Source organism: Lagopus muta, chromosome 11 (genome assembly GCF_023343835.1).
Source record: "Lagopus muta isolate bLagMut1 chromosome 11, bLagMut1 primary, whole genome shotgun sequence".
Lineage (NCBI taxonomy): Eukaryota > Metazoa > Chordata > Aves > Galliformes > Phasianidae > Lagopus > Lagopus muta.
In genome coordinates this window covers 9,038,872-9,062,845 of record NC_064443.1, presented here as the reverse complement: position 1 = coordinate 9,062,845, position 23,974 = coordinate 9,038,872, and the positions used below count along the sequence as shown (strand labels likewise).

The window sequence follows — 23,974 nt, the reverse complement described above, 5'->3', positions numbered from 1 at the left end:
TCAGTGCATACTGGGTGCCTCTCCGGGCTGCAGCTGTTTTTAGAGGGTGGGAGTGTTAATTTGTGCAGAACGCGTATGGGAGTAAGTGGAAAAGAGGTAAGAGTTTAATAACAGAAAAAGAAAAAAAAAGGAAAGAAAAAAGAAGAAAACAAGAGGAGACAAACAGTAACCTTTAACAACAGACAGAGACAACAACCCAGGACATCAGAACAACACCTGAGAGGTAGGAAGAATCCCATTAGTGTCTGCAAAGCCCTCCAACGGGTGCTCTGCATTGTGCTCAGGGAGCTTTGCAGACAAGCAGGGTCTGGCTGCCCTATGCCTTGTGCTTCTTGGCAGCTGGCCCCCCCTCCTGCCCCAGCCACTGCTGCAGGACACCTGCACTGCTCTTCTTGGGTGAAGGGCTGTGGATGAACTGGCTCTTCCACCTGGGCAAAGTATCTTCTTTCTTCTGGGGAGAGCCCTCCTGGGAGCTCTTCAGCCAACCCAGCATCGCCTTGCTGCTTGCAGTAGCTTTGACCTCCTGGGGACACAGAACAGAGCAGGAAGAAGTGATGTGCACAGTGAGCCGCATGGGATGCGTGCACCACAACCAAGTGCTCACCTTAGGGGCTCCCAGCTCGATGGGCACCAGGCACTCAGGTGTGTCATTGCGGATGCTATTGACGAAGGTGGACACGGGGTGGAATGCAATGTTCTCTGTGGGCCGGATGAGCTTCACTGCCTCCTGGGTGGGCACCTCAGCAAAGTCCAACCACCTCTCGATGGCCTCGTCCCCATCCAGGATGGCCGGCATCCTGGGCACAGAGGAGACACGGCAATCATGCTGAGCCCCGTGTCGGTGCAGTGCAGCAGTGCAGCAAAAGCAAGCACGCACCTGTGGTGGATGAAGCTCACGTCCTTGGAGGCATCCACGGTGATGATGGTGTAGGTGTACAGTGGCTCTCCTCCTGCTGGTGGCTCCCAGCAGTCAAAAATCCCGGCCATAGTGAGCAGGCGCCAGCCCCGCCACTCCTCATCGCTGTCCTCCTCCTCCTCAGCCTGCAGGACACCCAGCGTCACGCCCGCTCCACCCCAAGGCAACGTGCCTGGGCAGCACAACCCACCACCCCCACTGCCCAGCCCTGCACCAGCTCAGCCAGACAGAAGGAGGCAGAGAAACCCACAGCTGAGTCCCCTGAGAAACACCTCAGCAGCTCATGCAAATACGCAGTGCATGAGGAGTAGCAGGCGTGACGGGTGGGAATGTCATGGTTTGGGTACGGCTGTGCTTTGCTGTGATTTGGGGGACCAGCAGCAAAGTGCCTTCGGAAGAAAATTCTTCTCTGCACATCCCAGTTCTGCTGTTCCCTGCCTTGCCCAGGTGTCTCTGTGTGAGTGGAGCTCAGTGCTCAGGCACTAGCATGTTGCAGTACCGGGTGTTTCTTGCTCTGGGGGAAGTAGATGAAGTAGGGCTGCTTGCCCCCGCCACACTGCTGCCACTCATAGAAGCCATCTGCCAGCACCACGCAGCGTTTGCCCTTGAGGAGAGGGCCCTGGGGAGGGGAGACAAAGCAGGATGTGAGCTGCAGGATGCGGTCAGGACTGCCCCAGGGCAGTGGCAGTACCCAGCACTGCCAGGTGCACATCGCAGTTGTGGTTCTGCCGAGCCCTGCGGTCAGACACACACCACGGGGCTCACCTTGTAGGAGGACTTGCTCAGCATGGTGTCACTGCGGCAGTTGGAGGTCTTAAACTGCATTTTGGAGGGGTCGTCCTCTTTGAACCAGGAGGGCACCAGGCCCCAACGCATGTCCATGAGCACCCGCTCGGAGGAGTCAGCATCCTGCAAGTAAGGCAGAGGAGCAACCTCCAGTGATACCTACCCCACAAACATGGCTGTGTTGTGTTTATCAGCAGCAACAAGCACAGTTTCCGTGGCAGGACAAGAATGGTTATATGGGCTCCATCCCTCCTCTGGTTAACAAGCAGCTGGCGCTGAGATTGAAGAGAGCATCCCAGGGGGCACAAACTTCACCTTCATTTTAATAACGTGATTTCTGGTTCACTTTCACTCTTTGCATATTGCCTCAGCTCAGGCAATGGAAACGGCACGGCGGCTTTCACTTCCTCCTGCACAGTGCCACGTTCTGCCCGCCCAGAGCAGCACAGCTGTAGCCCTGGAGCGTGGCTGCACCCAGACATCAGCGCTGGATGAGGATGCATACAGAAACATGCATGTACCCCAGAGCTCCCCTCCCACCCACACCAGGACCAGCATTGGGGGGCACTCTGTTCCAACTGCTGGGTGAAGGTGGCCAAGAGACTCAGCTCACGACCCTTGTGCCATCCCAGGGCTCAGCTTGAGCCCCCTGAGCCACCCCTTGTCCCCATACGGGCGATGCACCACAGCTGCCTGGGGAGAGGCCACGGTCAGGTGTCTCGGCTCAGTGCTCCCTGCTTCGGGCTGTTGGGGCTCAAACTAACGGTAATCCCAGCACTGTGTTGCTCCGGGCTCGAGATTTTGTTCCCTGCTCTCCCCCACCGAAGTGCTGTGGGCACCCGCAAAGCAGAGCAGAGCCCACAGTACAGCTTCAGAATGCCGGGAGAAGAAGCGACAGAAGTTAGCGACTGCCACAGAAAGACAGCACTAAGTGGGAGCACAGCCCGACTCGCCGCCCTCCTTAGGGCCACGGCAATATTAACGAGAAGGGACACTTCAGTAATACGGACGCTGAGAAGCAAAACAAGCGGCCAGCACCACCCAACAACCCACCCCAAACCCCACTCTGAGCCCCAGCACCCCAATCGGGTGCAGCCCCCCTCCACCCCCGGGGGGCCGCGCTCCGGCCGACGCTCCTCCGTTTACCTGCTGGACGTGCTTGCGGGACAGCAGCACGGGGCCGCAGGACTGCGGGCCCTTGTTGTAGGAGGGCCGGTAGCGCTCCTCCCGCAGCCATTCGGGCTGCTGCCGCCGGCCCCGCCGGTCGCGATAGGCGCAGGCCCGCCGCAGCCGGGCGGCCCCCAGGGAGCAGGCCGTCCGCCCGCACATCGCCGCCCGCCGCCGCCACCGGAGCGCCTCGCTCCGCTCCGCCCCGCGGAGGAGGTGCCGGGAGGGGCGGGGTGAAGTAAACGCCCGGAGGCAGCGGCAGCCCGCCTCGATAGAGGGAGGAGGAGCAACGAGAGGCTTTATTGTCAGCTAGGAACGATGGGAAAGGGCTGAGCTGGGTGCTGGGGGAACAGCCGGGCTCGAAACCGCCCCCCAGGGCAAAGCGTTTCGTAAAATCGGAGCTTAAAAACAGCGTTATTTTACACAGAACCCCAAATCTAGGTCCCCGTTGTACTGAAGAAGCTGCTGCAACGAACGTGATCCCTTATGATCCCAGTGGCAGAGGAAGCAGCGCCCTTACAGCGAGCAGCGCTCAGCCCACAGAGGCCATGATCACATCCACCGGGAGCTCCTCCGTGCTGCGGGCCGTGACCTGCATCGTCACCGTGTCGGTCAGCAGCAGGCGAGCCCGCAGCAGCAGGTCGTGGCCGCCCCGGAACACACCTGGAAGGCAGCAGGAGGAAGGAGGCAGCGGGTTAGAAAGGACCCCATGTGGCCTCTGTCCTTCACCACGACCTACCTGGGACACCCGCAATACAAAGACCTCGTGAAAATTCAGTTTAAAATAAATTCCAGCTGAGAAGAGATCCGACCACTCCATTAATTCCCACCACCCTTCAGCACACAGCCACTGGCTGGGCAGAGTACCACGCTTCTCCCTTCAACGTCCTTCCAGAACAGAATGCTGCAGCTAACCAAGGCAGCAAGTGCCATCCAGCTGAGTCTCAGCTCATCCCAGCTTCTCCCCACCACAGCCTCCCCCCCCCCCCCCCCCCCCCCCATTCCAATACCAGTTGCCCTACATCCAAATCCCAATCAGGGCTCAGTGAGCACAGCACAAGCTCGGATTTTCAACCTTGCAGAGCCACTGTTTCAGCAGAGACCCGATGGCACAGCTCACCTGCCAGGTACAGCGTGTGAGAGTTCTTGTTATCCGGCACTTTATCCGATCGCTCGCAGGGCTGCATCCCCAGGAACTTCACAATATTACTAACTGCCTCTGTTAAGAAAAAGGAGAACAGGCTCTGCATCACAGGTGCCTTGACAAGGACAAGGAGCCTTGACACGGAGTGATGAAAGCCCTCCTCACATGTCACAGTTGATGTCTCTTGTCCTGAGGGGGGCATAACACCGGTGGCTGCTGTGCTTTAAAAAGCCATCGGAGAGGCAGAAGCAACACACACAAGCAAAAAAAGAGAAAAAAGCCTGCACCACGCTGCAGTTCTGTTCTTTGGTGCAGCCAAGGTGCCAGCTCAACGAGAACAGGAGAGTGAATGAGTCAGGCAGCAGGAGAGTGCAGCTGGCTGCACAGCCCTGTCAGCAAGCTTGCTTCTCTGGGACAAATGCAGAAGGAAGAATACACCTTGCAGGAGAGAGAGGTCAAGGAGGAATTTGAAAAAGCCTTAGGGAAGGTACTTCAAACCCAAGGTGCTGTGCAAGGAAGAACAGACATAAACAGGTGCCCTTGTCCTGTAGCTAGGTCAAAAGGACCACATTTTTACAGCAATAAGCTGGATCTTTAACACATGGTGAAAGGCAAGAAGGCTTTGCTCTGTGAGCCTGCCCACCAACCTCACGTCTTCTATTTGCACCTGCTGAGTCTCCAAGGTCAGAACAACTCCTTTCACAGAAGGAAAATGGGAGCTCACAGCTGAACTATGGTCTGTTTGGGAGGGGAGAGCATGAAAGCAAAGCGAGATGTTCTCCTGCTTCCCACAATCCAGCCTGGTCTCCATAGGGTCCAGAATACTCATTTCTTAGTTCAGGTCTCAACAAACTTGTTTTCACATTCACCAAAGGTCTTCATGTAACAGCTGCAGTGAAATTACTCGTGAAGGGTTTTTATCCTGTCTGCTTTTCCAAGAGAGATCTAACACCAGCCCCATTGCACCTCCTGTCTTTGCTCGATGGAGAGAAACATTAAGAGCCCTACTGGGTTCAGACATCCCCTTACCTTCAAGGGTTTTAATAGCAGATAAAGTAAAGGTTTCTTCCTTTTCATACTCATCACCCACTTCATCCCAGGCAGCTCCAAAGTTGGGCTTCAGAACTCGCTGGATGTGATCAGCCACCGTTACCTCAAGATCTTCAAGCTAGTAGTAAGAAGAAGTCCAAGTGAAACATGGTCGTTACTTACCTTGCTCTCTTCAGAGTGAGCTTTAGACTGGATTCCCTGAGATCAGATGGACCCAGGAGACAAGCCTTCACTTCTACTCAGGATTATGTCAGAGCAAGCTCTGTCCCTTCTAGTTTGCTCAAGCAAAGAACAATTAGTTGAGCAGGTGCTTGTCCTGGGAAGCTAAGCTATGCCACTTCCAGGGCTCACAGAGGAGGTTCCCAACCTGAGCACAGCCCCTGGCCTGACAAGGATCAGAGCACTGGGCAAACAGCAAAAAACAAACAAAACAAAACAAAAAAGCTGCTGGTGCCCACACTGGTGTACCATCTGCTTCCCTGGAACGCACGTAAGTTTGTATTTTGCCTTTCTGGCCTCTCGTTTTGTAGGCTGGTAGAGTACCGTGAGACACTGTCAGATGCTTGCTGTCACATAAGGCTGCATGCCAGGATAGCTGAACTGCTGCTGTGACTACATCTGTGCCAGGAACAACTGGGTTGATCCCTCTGGAGCACATATCTAAGAGCAGTCAGTGCCAGAACTGTCCTGACACCAGCCTGCGTTCACTTCAACAATCACTGCAGGAAAGAATCTCCCCTTGAATCTCGTTGAAACAGATGGAAGGGTTTGTTTAAATATCACTCTGATGCTCTGGTGCCTGGTGGGAAGCAGGCAGAGGGGTCAGCCTTACACATTCCTTTGGAAAAATCCCTCCCCACTCCTTCTGGGAGGACGCCATGTCCTCACTGACTCACTGCACAGCAGTTCCCCTAATCAGATTCACAACAGTGACAGGCAACACAGAAAACAGCTTCTGAAGCTAACAGGGCAAAGCTGAATTCATGTCACAGCAACCCTTCATTTCTGGAGAGAAAACACCACCCTCTGTGAGGCAGTTCCAGTTTCTGACCAAGCATGAGTTTAGCTTCTTCCTGTGTGGTAAAACAGCCAGGAGACAGGATTTCACAGCACCAGTGCTTTCATCAGTCTCAGTGCTAAGGAGGTAATACCAGAAGAAGAGCAAGGATGGCAGCCTTCCTGTATCAGACAGGCCACTGGTAATTAACCACAGGGAGCAGTGCTGGTGGGAGAAAGATGGCCAACAGCCTTCTGCCTCCACAGAACTGCCCATGCCACTGCTGGAGCCCAGAGAACAGCCAACCAAGCCCAGAGGACACACCACTGCCTCTCAAAATGCAAGTACCCTGCACTTCCAGGGGTCTTCCTGGAGAGCAGCAGGAAGATGCTCCAAATGAGACAAATAAGCTCTCCAAACCCACATCTTACATTCTGGGACAGACACCACAGACGTAGCAAGACGCCTCTCTTCTTGTCATTGTGCCTGCAGCAGTGTCAGGGGGCACATAATTGCTTGCGTGGCAAGTTACTGGGTACAGATCACAACATCCCTCAAAACAACTGCAGTTCCCGTGATGTGGCACATGCCCAGCTCCTTACCACATATTCATCCTCGTAACCCTCGTCGTCTGTCTCACCCGTGTTTGGATCACAGTCCTTGACAGTGAATTTCATCATGCAGCTGAACGTGCAGGCCACTGCAGGCAGGGGAGGCAAAGGCAATTCATTACCACCAGATCCACTCCTCGGCAGGAGAACAGGGATAGGAAACTTGGGGCAGGATGGTTCTCCCGCTCCCAGTCAGCAGCACAGGCTTAGCACATGACCTAGAAAGCATGCTGACAGCGTCTCTCTCTCAAGGACAAAGCACTTATTTGTAACACTAAGGCCAGCAAACAGTGATAAATGCAGACTCCTGATGGCTGCACCATAATCTTCACATCAAGTCCTGTTACTCATGAATATCAAGTTGTGTTGGGAATACAAACTAAGCGTGTCCCATCAACCTCTTGTGAAGGAGGTGAGACCCTTATCTAGGGATCAGTTCATGCACCTTGGAAAAGAAACCACCTTGCACTGCAGCACAGCAGATGATTAATATCACTCAGCTGGGAGAGGAAGCTGTGACTCATCTCTGAAGATAGGCACTGCTGCATGAAGGACAGCAACACACAGGTGAGCAGCCTCAGGACAAACCAGGGTGGTCAGAGCACAGGTTGAGCCTGGTTTATATTCTAGACAGTGACAAACGAGGGAACGTCCTGCTCCAATAGGCATTGTTGGAATTCTGGCCATTTGTCTGAACTACTCCTTAAGAACTCTGTGCACTCACAGCACGTCACAGCCAGGCAGACCACTATTTGCCTCCCCACGTGCTAACACAAAGAAGAGCAGGCTAAAGGACAAGCCAGGGTGCAACAAAGACATCTCAGCAGAGATCTGAATGCTCATCTGCCAGTTCCCCCAGCCCGACCCAACGATGCTTTAGCACAAGGGAACCAGGAGGAGAAGGAAGGCCTGACAGCCCTCAAGCAGCGAGGAGAAGTCATGCTTGGCATCACTCAGGGATGCACCCACACATATTCCATAAATATCTGCAAGGTAGAATGCATGTGGGCGTGAGCAGTACGGTATGCTTAATTTGGGGGAATATCAGGGAAAACAGAGCACAAACTGTTTACCTGCTGTTGGATCCTCTTCAGACAGCGCCACCAGAGTGTAGCAGGTGCCTGGCTGGTTGTACACCAGGCTTTTGGCAGGTATGTAGCCAATGACCTCATACCCCTCTGTTGGCTCCATCTGCACAGTAACATTCTCCAGGATCTGATCATTCAGGGTGTTGGTACAGTCAAACTGAGCAGGGAAGGAGAGAACAAAGACAGCTTGAAGCTCTCAGCTATAGATGTGATAGCAGATTCACTTCACACATAGTGGGAGCATGCTGTTAACTTGCAAAGTGCCTCTGCCTCAGTAGGGAGCCTGGCTAGCACAGGGTTCATGCTTCCATTTAGTCTCAGAGGAACTGGCATCCAAATGTTTTAGGGGAGAAGCTAAAAACTTTCAGGGGACTCCAGTGCTCCGCTAATTTATTTTCATATTTTTTATAAAATACATATATATATATATATATTAAAATATATATATATATATATATATATATATTTTTTTTTTTTTTTTAAAAAGGAAATGACACAATGATTTCAGCAGATCTAAACTTGGTGTTTACACTTTGAACTGGCTGCAGTGACAAATCAGTCAACTTCATACAGTTGTTTCTGGCAAACAATAGAAACAAAGATTAACTCCTCTGAGGACTGTGTGAGCAGTTCTGAGCTTTTGAGAAAGAAACTGGCTATGAACAAAACATTGCTGCTCATAAGACAGCACAAGACTTGCTTGAACTCCCTGAGGGCCAGGTAAAGAGGCTGGCACATTGACTGAACAACTCCCATGCAGCAGGAGGGTGATCCAGCTAAGGCCAAGACTCACCAAAATAAGCACCTATAATAAAATGGCTAAAACCAAATGCAGGTGATTAAGAATCCTCTCCCATCCTGTCAGGTAACATTTTCAGCCTCCCAGAGAGGGCAGGCTTCACTCTTCCATGTTCCAAGCATGTGCCTGGGGATCCTGAGGAAACAACACGGTTCCCCTTGCCAGCTCTCCATGAGAACAGCCCCACCTAGTGCCTGCCTTATTGTCACTTTGACTGCACACATATGCATTGTTCAGACAAAACCACATGCACACTAATTTATCTTTTTTTCCTGTGGCTCTGCTGCCCTGGGTGAGAAACAAAGGACCCACTACACTGATGAGTTCTGAACACAGATATTCTTGAGCTATTTCTTCCCAGAGAAGTTTTTACGGGTCAGGAGCTTATTTTCCAATCCATTGGCACCACATGCCATAGCTACTCACCTGGAACACCATGTGGCTGACAAATGTGTGCTTGGTGCAACGAACCACGTACTCTGTTTCCAGCTCTGTTAGGGCAACAGGCTCTGGGGAAGACCTGAAGAGTGGGCCCAGTCCTCGGAACTCTGGGATCGCTCCCAGTTGCTCTGAAACAGAGGATGTAGAAACAATTGCTTTCCCCAGCCACAGGAAAGTGGTAACTTTTTCAAAGCCTTCAGTTAAACAGCTGGAAGCTGCTGCAGCAAGTAGTCATCCACAGAGCAGCCACAGCATTCTCCAGGGACTTCTAAAATTAAAGGCAGTCTCACTTTCCTTTTGTCCACACCTGCTATCTATTGCAAGCATCCCCAAGAGCAAACAACTGATTTGGATGCCCCATGCCACTCTTTGAGGGGAGCTGGAGAAAAACTGGAGTGGATAGGCAGGTTCAGCAAGAAGAGGCTACACAGTTCTCACATGCAGGTGTAGGAGAGGCCTTGCATCAGTTTACCTTGGAATATTTCTTGCCGTGTTGCTGCCACTTTCTCTGGCTGCTTGGCTACAGCAACAGGGGCATTTTCTGCAAGGGGAAAAAACAAACAATGAAAGCAACCAGATACAACCAGGAATAGTAACTAAATCAGAAAACTGATCATTGGCTAAGTAAAGGAGAGCTCATTTCTCATCTTGCTATAGAGCAGACACCCATTTTTAGTTTCCTAAATACCTTTTGTAATCCTCATTGAAGCTACTGCAATTCAAACAATTACTACTATTAGCAGTTGGACTAACTGAAACACTGAAGTGGGAGTAACAAAATTTGCTGGCCTTTGTCTTTACAGAAGATATAATCCCATAAAATTTGAAGAGGATGGATTCTCAGCAATTCCCAGCAAGGCCAATACAGATCAAGGGCTGGATCTGCTAGGGAACTGTCAGCAATTCAGATCAGCACACGGCAGACTGATTCTCACCTGCTCTTTGCTCTATGACAGGAGCTGTTGCCAAAGGAACAGATCTCAAATCAAAGGGTTTTTCGGAGGGCTCCAGGGTGTACTGATGCAGAGCCCTCTCCAGACCAGGGATGGACACTGTTAGACCTGGGGACAGAAGGAAGGAGCCCCTGAGACCGCAGATAACACCATCTCTTTGTCATGTATTAAACCAGGAGAGCTGCAGTCCTGTTTTGAGGACCTTCTGTTTTACCATTCAGGATGTAGCCAGCATTGAGGGCTTTCTGCTTTTGCTCCAGAACATTCAGGTAGAACGTGGCTCTGTCTCTCACTTCGTTGTCATCATCCATCACACATCTGAGAAGAAAGCAGAAAACTTGCATTAGCACAAGGCCATGCGAATCGATCCAGATTAATCATATATAATAAATTATACAATATTACATTCTAATGTTATAACTTATTATGTAATAATTAAGCTTAATTATAACTACTAGCATCCTCACTCTGCCCAGGATCTTCAAATAAGGATCTTCCTGTCCCTGACAGGTTGAGTGACGCTCACCTTTTCAGTAACACCAAGATACTGGGTAACATCTCCTCATTCTGGGCTCCAAACTTGGCCAGGGCACTCACAGCACCTGTAACACAAGTGATAAAAAAAGAATTGGGATACAAAGAAATCACCTGAAGTTTCCTCCATCCCCCAGCTGCGTTCAAATGGCACATCAGAGACTCTACACCTAACAGACAGCATTACTCCAACTAGAGAGAAGCAGATGTATTAGCAAAGTGCCTGAAGACCTCCTCTGTCTATTTCCATGGGGTCTTTATATCATCTCCTGTTTCTCAGCTGCAGATTGTGATAGCAAATCACAATCCACAAAAAAGAGGCATTTGTGCACTATGTTTCCTTGACAATGTATCAAAGGACAGCTTTCCAGGTCTGTATCTTACCTGCCCGGACTTCTTCATGCTCCAGGACAACCCTGTTGTAGATGAAGCGAATGTATTTGGAGGGGTTATTGGTTTTAGGCCCTTCTTGGCCCAAGAGGTGGAGGATACGTGTAGCCAGCACAGTGAACTCACAGTCCTCAATGAATTCACAGAGGTGAGACAGGCCAGTTTCTTTGCTCTCTGAGTTTTCCTCAATGATGCTGATGATGCAGTCCACAATGGCTCGCTTGTATTCAAAGCCACCCTAGGGAGAAAAGGGAACTTCTCAGCTGGAAAGCTCAAAGCATGTCAGACATTCTGAATTAGTCAGGCAGGAAAGAATTTCCTTTGAAAAGGTCACTCACTCACAATGCTTTAAATCTGTGCTTGAAAGGTGAAGGGCAGTAATGCTGCCCACCTCTTTTGACCCTCTTTAATCTCAGAGGACCAGTTAATACTCAACCTCTCTCGCCACATCCTTCAGAATAGCTGTAGTCAAGAAAAAAAACAACAAATCCTAGAGAGAGAAACAGAATCCATCAGCCAGAAGGGCTTACAGCTCATTTAAAATCCTCTGCTGTTAGAATTAGTGCATAAAAAACAGCCATGTGGGAGGAGAAAAAAAAAAAAAAAAAAAAAAAAATCAGCCTTCTCTTTAGCACCAGACATCTGAGGATGAATCACACAAGAAGTATATTAAGGATCATATCTGCCACAGCAGGGTGCAGCAAATGGCCCTATTAGTGTGGGAAGACAGGCAATCAATACCTCCCCAGGCACACCCCATAACCTGACATGCCATTAGCACTCAGTTATCTTCAGGCATTATTTACTTGTGTCCTCAATAAGAACCACAGGATTAAACTGTGCACATTATCCTCTGCCAATTACACGCATAGTTCTGTGCGTTTGGGGGGGATCTTTCTGTAGCTACCTGGGCTTGAGGACACCTGTTAAACAAAATGGTTTGAACTACAGAACCACATTTGTAACGATGCCATCCACCCACAGAAAATCTGGGAATGTAGCACGGTCCATTTTTCACAGGAGTAAAATGAGAGCCTTCGGTTTGTTCCCAAACAAGAGGTTGTAATTGGCAGGTGATGTCAGAGCAAGCAGCGGTGCCAGCTGTGTGGCAGGCATGTTAACTCATTTAGAAATAAGCCTCAGCAAGCCTCTGCTCCATAAAGCTGCCTTCCTGCAAACTGTCAGACTGAACGCAGAGAATGGTTACAGGTACTCACGAACCTGTCACTGCAACAGCACAGAGAACAGAACAAAAGTGATCCCAAGTAATCAGTACGTTGCTACTTAATCTCTTTGTACAGGACAAAACTTCTTGAAACTTGCTGTCCAAATATAAAGCTGGTCCAAATGTGAAACATCTATGGTCTGCCAACAGATCTGCTGTCGCCTGCGTTTGCCCTGAGAGTAAGCCCCCAGAAAAGTCAAAGAGTGAAAACCATGCTGAAAATATGCCAGTGGTCATTTCTGTCAGATTGCAAGCTCTTATGGCAGGAAAAGGCTCTCATTACATGGCATTATCAGCAGAACTGATTCTCACAGGAACTGCTGTGCAGTCCTGCAATTCATATGTACCATGGAAGTAAAATTCCTAATATGCTCCCAGTAAAGCTTCTGTCTGACCTCTCCTATTGTACTTGTGCTATTATGCACTCAGAGTCCCTAAATCTCTGACAACACAACAAAGAACAACAACCAGTTGCCCTGCAAACTCACCTCTTCCCGCAGCATAGTGAAGAGAAAGTTCATGAGGACAGCGTGTTTGCGAGGGTACTTCTGACACAGTGCATTGATGGCTTGCACCACTACAACCTGGAGGAAAAAGGGGCAAGTCAGAAGGAGGACAGTCTCATTGGGCAGGAATATAAGTAGTTGAACTGTGTCCATTTGGTGCTGGTCTCCGGTGTGGAAGCTATGATTTTGCCTTTATTTATTCAACAAACAGAATTCCAGCAGGATACTAACCTAGAAATTAGAGGAGGAGACACATTTTAATGTGCTGGTCAGCCTCTAGCAGAAGGCCATGCTTGCTGGATTCGAAAAAGAGACTTACTAATCAAAAGGCTTCTCCCTAGAAGAGGGCATTTGACTCTGGAGATGAGTACTGTATGACTAAGGCCTGACTGAAGCTGATAGCATCAGATTCTGTCTTGCAAAAATGATGCAGCCTAGCTGCTGGAAAGAGCTTAACCCAGGTGTTGAGAGTACACAGACATGGACAAAGACTAAGGGGTTCCTTAAGGAATCTGTGATTCCCCCATTTTCCCACCTCCTTACTTTGAATTCATCTGAGATTTCTGACATGAAAGAGGAGATCTGTTTCATGAGCCGGTCGATGCTGCTCTCACTGCCAGTTTTCAGCAGTGTGGTGATGGCCAGGGTGGCTATGCTGCGGTTGGAGTCTGTCACAAGGTTCTCCAGGTCCAAGTTACAGGCGGTCACAGCAGATGGGTGCTTCATGGCCACCTACAGAAGACGACAAAAAGCGGAAAAGCCACTGTGGTTATTGCAAACTGATCCTTTTCAATAGGCTGCTCTAAAAGCTCTCACCCCCTTCATTTTAAAGTAAAAGCTACAGATTGTACACGAGGGTCATCCCAAGCAAGCTATTCAGCTGAGGTGTAAGAAACAAGCTCGTTCCTCCTGCAGAATCACACCTACTGCTAGAAGAGAAGAAGCCAGCAATAATAAATGATCTTTAGTTTCTCCTCCCTTACTCTCTTCAATAAATTTCAGTTCAGATTCTGCAAAGAAAACTAACTCCCACCAAAAATTCAGCTAGCCTAACCAACAGCTTTTCCAAGTGGAAGCACAGATATCACCACTTTTTTTTTCTTTTTTTCCTTTTTAGAGTTGACAAAGTCAAGGGAAAAGCTAGAGCAAAGACTGTCATGGAGCAGCCAAAAAGCACCAGGTTCTATCTCTGTAATACAAGGAGCCCCTTCACCACAGAAAGCTCAGAAGGGAAAAGTAATAACATGCAAGAACAGTAACACAGAGCTATGAAAAAGATTGAATTTTTCTCCTGTAAAATGTTCTTTTTATTCCTCTTGTAAGCAAAGAAATGCCAGGCTGTAACCCAAGGTGGATGTTATTCACAGAAAATCACCACCCAGCCTGGCCCCTTTCTTTTCTCAAGTCAGTTTCTCGTGCCCTGGGAGATGCAATTATAGCACCCTGGAAACCAGTTCCTACCTTGTTGAGGGTACGGACAGCTGCATATCTCAGAGCTGCTTTCGGGGAGCTGCAAAACAGCTGCAAAACTGCAAGGCAGGAAAACCAACAAAAGCAGATGTTAGGAAGTCTATTATTGAAAAGCACTTCCTACCTATAGCATGAGATTCAGTGAAGAGACGTGTGACATGCAAGCATAAGACAGCTAAAAGCGTGCTTAAGAAGCAACTGGATTTAGTAGGTTCTTTCCTCTCCTCCCTGTTGTTCCCTTTGCCACACCTCTGCTGACAGCCAGCTCTCACCCACTGTCCTCTCTACAGGAGAACAGCACCAACACAAGCCCCAAAACTGTACAAGGTCCTCATTTCTTAGGGTAAACAGCAGGCACAATCATGTAGGCCTAGAACTCCTTCGCCACTGCTATGAGCATCACAATTACCTGAGACAGCTGGTGCCAGCTCTTTGGCAGTGCAGTTGGGAAGGTTAACAATGGCAGAAGCAGCTTCGTAGACCACCATCTCATGTTTGTTTCTCAGGCAGCTCTCAATGAAGTCAAACAGGGGGCTATCACGGCTAAGGGACAAAAAAATCCCAAGAAGAAATGAAAACAGAGATGCTAGCAGAAATGAAGAGTCCAGCAGCAGAACAGGACAAGTCCATTGCCTGCAGAAAGGTAACAGCAGCCATAAAACCACTGTCCTCAGATTCTGCAGAGGTCATTACACTGTACTTCCAGCATGCTTGGCTCTCTTCTGAGCTGACAATCTCTGGATAATAACTGGAATATTGACAATAACTGCAATCTCCCTTAGCTCCTACACAATGCTCACCATACATATCACAAATCTCATCCTCCTAGAAGACAAAGCACGCATATGCTAGCCAAGTAGAAGACAGAGAAAATGAAACAGCATCTTGACAAAGAACAGCTACACAAAACTAGAAAGAAAAACAACAAAGTGTTTCACGTGCAAGCACCTACACAGACAAGACTTGCAGAAGCAATTCCATAACATGAAAGCATCCTGTTATTTTCTCTGCTACCTTTTAACTAGCAATTAACGGTTAGAAGTTGCACACTACTCTTCAAAGAGCAGAAATAACTGCTCTCATCACACAACAAGCAATCCCGCAAGAAGAGACAGAAGCAGGACCTGAGCAAATTCTTCCCACAGGGAAAGGAGCCTCCTCACCTGCCTGCCTCCTCTTCCAGCAGCTTGCTGGCTACTCGGATCATCATGCAGTAAGCAAATGGTGACTTGAGGCCATGGCGTGTGAACTTGCTGAGCATCTTGTTGACTGCCAGGCGATCATTCTTCCGCACATGGTAAAGCAAGCCCAGAGCATGATACTGTTCCAGGAAACAAAACCACACTGAGCTCTTGATACTTCTATCCCCTCTGTGGCCCGGTGTGTCCAGCTGAGCACCAATAGTCTGCTCTGCTCCCAGCAGCTGCTTGTAATTCCCCATGTTGCCCCTGGGCTTCCTACCTGTACCATGATATTGTCACTGGAAGCCGCTTCCTGAGCCTCGTTCACCCAGCGTTTTACCACATCAAAACTGGTCTTCAGCAGGTGCTGGTAGAGACAAAACCACAGAGAACCCATGAGAGAAGGATGGAGGAAGTTCTGAGAATCACCTCCCGTATGAAGAAGAAACAAGTTCTCCTCATGAGGGCGCTGGAGGCAGCAACTTGTAACAGCTGAGGACTGGGATGCAGAGACCCGGCCTTGTTGACTGAGGCCTCAAGAGGCTGAACTCCTCCCACAGAGTCCTCCCTTCACAAAGGTGGGAATAGCAAAAGCGACGCTCCTGGCTCGTTTATCAATATTAGCAAGCAGAGGACAAAGGAAACAGTTTGACAAGAAATAATGCTGCAGTGTTCACACCATGGTTAAAGCTTGACTGTGCTGCGTATTACACATAAATCCCCTCACTTGTCTACAATCTCCAACAGACTAAAGTTCCTCAGGCTACTTTTAGCACTCATATACGCTATTGTGAGCGTGGCACCACCAGCATCTGTGCCATAGTGCCTGACAAATATCACACCACTGGATACTGACTCACATCCCACTTTAAACCCTAATGTTGCTAAATCTGTAAGGTTGGTTTTTAATAGGATGCCCATGAGAAATAAGCATCAGAAGCATCTGCACCCCTAAGCTGGTCATTTATTCTCCCAAAGATGCATTCAGCCACAAATAACTTAATAAACTGAAGAGATTAAAGGCTCTCGTGACCACTGTACTGTTTTTACTATGTGCAGCACGGGCAGCCCCTGGACAAGGTTCCTTCCTCTGCACTAGCACATCTTGGTCCTGACAATGCCTTCACCCAGACAGTTCCAAGCACTTCAGAGACAGAGGAAGGATGTGCTGCTTTCTAACGGTGCAATAAGTCTCCAGAATCAAATTACTCTGAAAAAATCTGTGATCCAATTGTATTACGCTGAAAAATAGTGTTCTTTTCCCCCTCCTCCTCTCTTCTTTCTCATGTATCCTCTATCAAAGGACAGCTGCAATACGATACTACCAAGATGTCCAGTCCCACCACAGACAAGTGCTCCTCAGCTGCACTGCTCCTCAGGCCCACCCCGCAGGCACACCTACCAAGGAGGACACCAGAGCAGAGCTTGACACACTTGGCACTTTGTCAACAATAGCCTGTTTCATGTAGCGCTCGATGGCCTGTAGCATGGTGCTCTGCAGGGAGAAGGAGACAACAGCTGATATGGAAAACCTGCGAGGAGTGTGACAGAGGAGAGGCAACGGGTTGGGGTAAACAGTGTAGGGCTGCCCCAAAGGAAAAGCTGCACTTACATCAGTGATTTGACAGAGTGCTCTCACAGCAGGGCCTCGGTAATTGTCATCCTTCCCAGTCATGTCTTTGGTTAAGCTGGTTGGAAATAAGAAGCCCTCAATACTGCACTCTTGAGCCAGCAGCTCCTTGGTGCGTGCAGAGAGCCCACAGAGCAGCGAGCAGACAAGAGCATAGCTGAATGGCAAGCAGGCAAGTGCAGGTCTTAAGCAAGTCCCACCAGAGTGGGAAGGCAGGAGGAGATCCGCTTGCAATAGAGGAAAATACGTCAGCACTGCCACATCATGTAACCAAAAATGACAATTCAAACACTCAGCAGCATGGGCTACGGGCACATAGCACACTTCAAATGCATCACTAAGAGTTCAATATCTGTATTTGAATAGCCTCTTTCAAAGGAGGACATTTTTTCTTCACCAAGAACATTCCTTGTCTTCACAGTGCTCAGAGACGAGAGTTATCTCCAAGAGGCTGGAAAGTATTATTGGAGAATGCATGAATGTAGTAATAGCAAAACCAAACCGACTGACCTGCTAGTAACAATGATGACATCTTCTGCAATAGAAGACATCTCTTTGATAGTCAGGTAGCACATCCTGCGAAGAGTTGGCTAACAAGAAGAGAAGACAGACAGACATCAGCAGAGAGGGCCCCAGGTATGAAGAGATCTCCATTTTTCCTGCTTCCACGACTTTATTGTGAAAATAAACAAAATGGTGCTCTCAGAGAGCCACAGTGCCCAGTGTAAAAATAATAATAATAATCACATTCATTAACAAAGCAGCCCTTCCTCTTCTAAATCCCTCAGCTTTAGGATGAAGCCACAGGACTACCAGATTTACCTACATCTACAGTTTCATCTTTTACTTGTTGTTTACATGAACGAGGCAGAAATCTTAAAATCAAAAGCTGGGGGCAACTCATTAACTCAAAAGCAAGAAAAAAAAGCAATTTGCATCCCCAGAGACTGAGGATTTCTAAGCTCATCTCACAGTTTCAATGCTTTGTAATTTAGGGGACTACTAGTGATGGTGGGCAGGTGCTAATTCCTGGCCTCCTCCAGGTAACAGTCTGCTCTCAGCAGGAAGCAGGATCTTTTATTACTGGGCACAAACCATAGCATATCTGATTATACATTTGACCAATGTATGTGGTCAAACTTGGGTGGGTGCAACACCTAAAGAGTTAGATAGCAGTTTAGAGGAAGAATCTGTTTCAGGAACAAAGACTGCTTTAGTTTAGCTGCTACAAGAGCAACGTAGTGAAGCTGATCTGTTTCTAAACCTTCATCCTACTCTTCCCACTTAGATCAGTAGCTCCAGACAGGCTGATTGCATAAAATGACACCTTGAAGCTGAGAGACACTGCTGACAACTCGTCTCACTGGATAAATACAGCAGAAAACAATAAACAGACTTACATCGTTGGACTGAAACAGCTTTGTCATGGCAAAGAAGGATTCGGTAGCTTCCATGACACCAAGGTGCTCCCCCTAGAAGTTTGAAAAGAAGAAAGGAAATCACAGTTAACACAACCAGATCTGTCCTGCTGCAGGTGCAAGGCTCAGTCTCACATATAAGGAGAACAGGCTTGTGTGGTTGAGAGCAGGGCAGATCTCCTTCAGTGTGCTTGAACAGAGTAAAGTCCTGCCTGAGAAAGCCCCCAGCCATGGCTGAACGTTGCTTACCTGCCAATGTAGATGACAGCATGATTTATCAGGTTACAAAAAAAACCCAAAAACTTGTGACAAGACAGGTTCTTTATGGGTGCAGAACAGGTTGGAACAACTCCATGACTTGTGTAAGAAAAGCTTATGCCATGCTTCCTATAAGCACCACAGCTAGTCAGCCAGCTACAGCCACTGCATATAATGGTGCAGAGAGACCCTAGGGCAGGGAAACCCCACGAGATGGGTAAATACCTTTACAAAGCTGAACCTTATTGCACGCAGCTTCAGAGACCCAAGGGCCTGGAGTAACAACTGCCTCTGGCATCAAAGAGCTGCAGGCTTACAGCTTCCAAGTAATAATAAATCACAGACATCAATCTCTTCATATTTAGCTGCTCCTACCCTCTCTACCCCACAGAACGTTTTTAGACACTAAGAAGGCAAGTAGAAGCTTAGTAGCACAAAAACTGTTCTAATTAAAATTTTTTTATTGGATGTAGTCAATAAAACTATTCAGAAGATAAAGCTTAGCTAGAGAAAACTAAGAATCTAAAGAACGTATCAGCTGATTTTTAGTCCCTTACCTGGTTTATGAGGTACAGAATCTTGGTGAGGATGTGAGCACATTTTCGTGGGTTTATGGGAGTCTCATTAAACACACGTGCCTGAAAACAAATCACAGCCAAGGATGCTAATATCAACACCCCCTAATAAACACCACCCTCCCTAGCCTGATATAAACAACAAACTGTTGGTGAGGTATGGCAAAATGCACTTAATGACTTTGGATCAGATTCCCTCCAATTCCTGCTAAGCAAGGCCCCCTTTTAAGCAGATGGTTCTACAGTCTCATCCTGAGACTGCAAATGTAAGCACAATGAAAGTTTAAGGGTTAAATCCTCCTCATACTTTCACCCACACAAGTTTGGATCGTGTGCTAGCTAAAATACCACCCTTCTGACAGCCTGCAAGGCTAACAGGAACCAACACCATCCATCATATGGCAAACGAACAGATAACGCTGAAATAACAGGGTCTGGGGACTGAGAAGTTTGTCTGATGTCGAACAAAAAGGGTTTTATTTCAGAGTAAAATCAGAGTCTGTTCAATAACCACACACAGCCTGCTCTCTGGCTTTGAAATCTACAAGCTCAGGGTGCTCAAAGCCGATTTCCCAACTTTCCTGTTCTAAGGTGACCTTTCCAGACAGTCACATTCTATATTACTACTCACCATTTAGAGTCTATTTCGTTACAGAGATCATTTCAGCCCTCTCCCTTCTTCCCTCCAGCAATAAAACAAGAACTAGTGGGGGCATTGCCGTACTTCAGGTGCCAGTAGGACCACAACAAAGCCCTGCTTCCCCACTAAAATTCCTCACTGATCTACTCAGGAGCTGGGGACACCCCAACCCAGAAAGGGCAGCACAAAGGGCAGCTTCTAAGGATATACCTCTTGTAGGACTGCACTCTTCTCCAGGTGCTGGAATGGGTTGGAACCCCCACCTGCAAAACAAAGACAAAGGAAGTCCAGGGATTCTGCCATGGGAAAGCAACTCTCAAAACACACCTACAATTTAAAGGTAAGCCCAGCATTTATTGGGTAGCTTTTTTGTGAACACCATACAATCAGTGCTCCTCTTATTAAGCATTATTAATTGGATGATTCCCCAGTAGTTAGGGAAGGCAGAGCAGACAGGACATCCTTTGATTTATCACCCACCAAGAAGTAACTTGCCGTGAGTCTGATCAGCTGTAAAGTAAGGAGCCCCAGGGCACCACTTCCAGTCCCAGGACTAAGATGTTGCTGACAGAGCATCAGTATGACAGTTCGAGGAACAAAAGCTTAGAGTCACAGACACAAAGAGTGCTTGCCAGGCAGGAGAGTCAGGAGTGCTTTACCCCTTCATTATAAACCAATCAGGAACCCACCAGTAAATATTCTTTGGCTCGATCACCAATTAAGAGAACAAGACAGCAAATAAGAGAGTCTGGACACAGAATAACATTCATTGTTCCTCTTAATAGAATAAATTATATTAAACAATGAACGACTCACTAATTAAGGATGAAATAATCTGAGAGAAAAAGCATCATTGTTCTGCATTCTCTCTATTAGCTTGTCTCCTTCTAAGCATCTCTGAGCCACAGCATCTCAAAAGTGTCAGTTATTGATAAGCAGGCTGTAATTAGTACCAACGTTCAGCCTGGCTCTGGGACAAACAGCCTTTTCCAGTGCAACTTAACAAGCCTGAGCTCTAGAATTGGTCCAGCACAACCTGCCCTGCCCCAGAAGCATTGCACACTGCTGCCTTTGCAATAAAAGGCAAAGCCATCTGCATCCTGACTCATTTCAGGGTCAGTGCCCTGCACTGACACAGGCTGTGTGCAAATCCAGCAGGGGGCTGAGCAAAGCACAGACGCTTTGATGGCATCTGGGAAGAGAAGAAAACACGGGGAAAAAGCAAAGTGTTTCTGGTCTAAGCATCTGAGTGTGCTTGAAGAAAATGGTTAAAGAAGCCCTACTAGCAGCACAGTACGTCTACAATCCCAAAATCGCAGTGTGGCTTGGGTTGGAAGGAGCATCACAGACCATTTAGTTCCAACTCCCTGACTCAGACAAGGCTGTCAGCCACTCAGTGAGGCACCAGCTCAGCTGCCCAGGGCCACATCCAGCCTGGCCTTGAGCACCTCCAGGGATGGGGCACCCACGGCTCTCCAGGCAGCTGTGCCAGCACCTCACTGCCCTCTCAGTGTAACCTATCCCTGATATCTCTAGCTAGTAGATATGGTCTACACCTCCCCTCTTTTAGTTTAGTTTTAGTTACTAATGCTTTTGAACAAAATGGTTGAAAGAAAGCCTTTCTAAAGCAGCCTACAAGCCCTAAGTTGGCCATCAATGACAGCACCAGCTCCGCACCTCTTGCAGCGCTGAGCATCTGGAAATGCATCACACAGCACACCTCACCGCTCCTCCGATCACAAAAGGGGAACCAGGCGCAGTGCAAGCAGCGTCCCCGGAAAGCTCCCAGCACCAGGAGGCCAGCACCAATTTGCACCGATCCACAGATCAGACCAATCTGCACGGATCTCACAGCAGCCCCGCGGAACGGACCCCGGCTGCACCGCTGACAGCCCACAGCTCATCGAGGGCTGCACACGGGGCAACGCGAGGAGCGGAGCGGCGGGATCCAAGCAGGCAGAGCCCATCCCGACAGCGGGGCCGGGACACGTTCACAGCCTAGGGAGGCGGGGGCGGCGCCGGGGGTCTTCCACGCGAAACCAGCGGGGCCAGAGCGGACAGCTGCGGCGAGGAGAACGCGCTGCGACGGCCGAGCGCAGCGACGGAGGAACGGAGCGCTGCGGCCGCGAGCGGGGCAGGCACAGCAGCGGCACGGCCCCGGCCGGGCCCCCCCCCCACGACTCCTCGCGGCTCCCCCCGCGCCCTCCCCTGGCCGCCCTCCGCCCCTCACCCGACTCCTCGTCCTTCTTGTCGAATTTCTTCAGCATGGCGCCGCCGGCGGCTGTGAAAGGCCCGTCCGTCAGCCGAGCCGAGCACAGCCCGTCCGCCCCGCTGCCGCCGCCCGCCCCTTCCTGCCAGCCTGTCACTGCCGCCTCCGCACTGCGCAAGCGCGGGACGACCCGCCGTGACGTCACTGCCGGCGCCGCCGCGAGGAGCGGGGCTAAGGGGCTACGGGGCGGGGCGCTGAGCGGTGCCCATGGAGACGGAAGTGATTGACAGGTGGAGGGGAGAAGGGCGAGATCTGATTGGCGAAGGAAATGGGGCGGGGCTGGGGGGGCTGCGGGGTGGGCGTAGCGGGGGTGGGCGCTGGGCGAGGGGCGCGTACGGCGGGGTTGGGGGGGATCGGCTGGGGGCTCGGGGGTCAGCGGGAAGGGGTCACCGGCATGGGAGACGCCGGGACCACGGGACTCAGGGACCAAGGAGGACACAACGTGACCGGGGGTACGGAGGAGCTGGTGGCACTTGGAGAGTGCTGGGAGGAACTGCGGAGGGACACCCCGGGACCAGCGGCAGCAGGGGACAACGTGGCACCCGGCAGCAGCAGGGACACCGGGGACACCAGTAGGGAGGACACAGCAGTGAGGATGGGACCGAACCCATATCGATATCCCAGTGACACCCGGCTGTCCCCCCCGTGTCCCCGTGGCAGGGCTGTGACCCCTCACCCCCCTGCTCACCCCAGCACGGCAACAGCTGGCCGGCACCCCTTGCTCCATTTCCCACCCAAGATTGCCACGCCCACAGTGGGGTCACCCCGACACTTCCACCCCAACACCGTTCTTGCTCACCCTGCACCAGGATCTCCTCAAAGAGCATGGCCCCATCCAACCCGGCTCCAGCCGCCCCAGCAGCAGCCCCGGCCCTGGCCCTGCCCTTTGTACAGGGCGGCCGCACGCTGCCCGCTCGGCCCTTATCTTGGGGTGCGTGGCAGCCTTGGGGCGGCGCTGAGTGGCACCACACGCTGCACCTGTAAAGTGCTCATAGGTCTGGGTGAACTTTATGGTGTACAGAGCATCTCGACAGAGGGTACATGGAAAACTGGGGGTCGGAAGGCATGCATGGGCAATTCTGGGGCACATCAGCAGAGGTGCACTGGGGACAAGGACGTGCCCGCACAGACTCCGCTGCACCAGGCACGGTGTCACCAGGGCTGTCTCGGCTGGGGCTTTGCTCCCACAGTGCTGACGTCAGGTTAGAACAGCAGCTGCTGTGTGCACACCATCTATGCAGCACATGCCAAGGATCAGACTGTCCGGGGCTAAATCCTGCACCTGCACGGCTGGGTGCAGGGAGCGACTGCCAGCAGCCTCCGTGGCCACACAAAGTCCTTTGGCCATGGTGCGTGTTGTGCTCACTTCCTGCGCCCAATGCGTGCCATCAGCTCGGCATTGGCAGCTGCCTTGGCTTGCAGCTCCTTCTCCCGGGCCAAGTCCAGCAGGATCCTCAGGATGTGTGTGGGGACATCAAGGGACAGGGACACCTTTCTTGCTGTGCTGCCCTTTTTTACCGCAGCAGCTCTGTTGGTGTCAGGGTTTGGCAGCCAGGGCCACACTTCTCTCACTGACTCCTCCAGTAGCAGCTGCGTGGTTCCATCCAGCTGAGAGCCATCCCCAGAGCCGTGGCCATGTTTCTCCCCAGGGAGCCCCAGCATTACTCCGCTGCTGCCCTCCTTGTCCCAGCCACCTTCATGCCAGGGTGCACCGGGCACAGCAGGGCTGTTCTGGAGGCTCAGCCCCTGCACCATGCCCCATGGCAGCAGCAGGAAGGGCAGCAGCACAGCCTGCAGGAACAGAGCGCAGCACTTAACATCACCCCCCACCTGGTGTCCCCTGTCCCATTCAATCCCGTGGGGGTGGTGGCAGTATAGAGATGGGGTGGTGATGGCAGCTTGGGGACAACACAGTGTCTCCTCCCG

The 23,974-nt window shown here is 50.3% G+C and overlaps 3 protein-coding genes across 4 annotated transcripts; all 3 read right to left on the bottom strand.

Annotated features, from left to right (window-relative positions):
- Positions 1-82: 82 nt before the first annotated feature.
- HMCES (5-hydroxymethylcytosine binding, ES cell specific) lies at positions 83-3,143 on the bottom strand. Its single transcript, XM_048957410.1, has 6 exons — positions 2,849-3,143; positions 1,682-1,825; positions 1,416-1,535; positions 878-1,041; positions 605-797; positions 83-523 (listed from the first exon to the last, which is right to left on the bottom strand). The coding sequence occupies exons 1-6, from the start codon at positions 3,029-3,031 to the stop codon at positions 317-319; spliced, it is 1,011 nt and encodes a 336-aa protein (XP_048813367.1). The 5' UTR covers positions 3,032-3,143; the 3' UTR covers positions 83-316.
- Positions 3,144-22,928, bottom strand: COPG1 (COPI coat complex subunit gamma 1). 2 transcript variants are annotated; one of them, XM_048957409.1, is made up of 24 exons: positions 22,848-22,928; positions 19,990-20,042; positions 19,122-19,202; positions 18,289-18,360; positions 17,399-17,478; positions 16,871-16,946; positions 16,661-16,753; positions 15,539-15,625; positions 15,241-15,398; positions 14,487-14,620; positions 14,069-14,136; positions 13,151-13,339; positions 12,590-12,685; positions 10,871-11,114; positions 10,479-10,554; positions 10,167-10,270; positions 9,935-10,060; positions 9,472-9,540; positions 8,985-9,127; positions 7,745-7,916; positions 6,663-6,760; positions 5,043-5,181; positions 3,990-4,088; positions 3,144-3,532 (listed from the first exon to the last, which is right to left on the bottom strand). In XM_048957409.1, the coding sequence occupies exons 1-24, from the start codon at positions 22,873-22,875 to the stop codon at positions 3,402-3,404; spliced, it is 2,616 nt and encodes an 871-aa protein (XP_048813366.1). In that variant the 5' UTR covers positions 22,876-22,928; the 3' UTR covers positions 3,144-3,401. The 2 variants fall into 2 exon arrangements, with proteins under 2 accessions (XP_048813366.1, XP_048813365.1); XM_048957408.1 differs by lacking the exon at positions 22,848-22,928 and adding an exon at positions 22,010-22,165.
- A 482-nt stretch (positions 22,929-23,410) lies between these two features.
- On the bottom strand, positions 23,411-23,833 carry LOC125698943 (urocortin-3-like). The gene has a single exon (XM_048957890.1). The coding sequence runs from the start codon at positions 23,801-23,803 to the stop codon at positions 23,411-23,413; it is 393 nt and encodes a 130-aa protein (XP_048813847.1). The 5' UTR covers positions 23,804-23,833.
- Between the last annotated feature and the right edge of the window lie 141 nt (positions 23,834-23,974).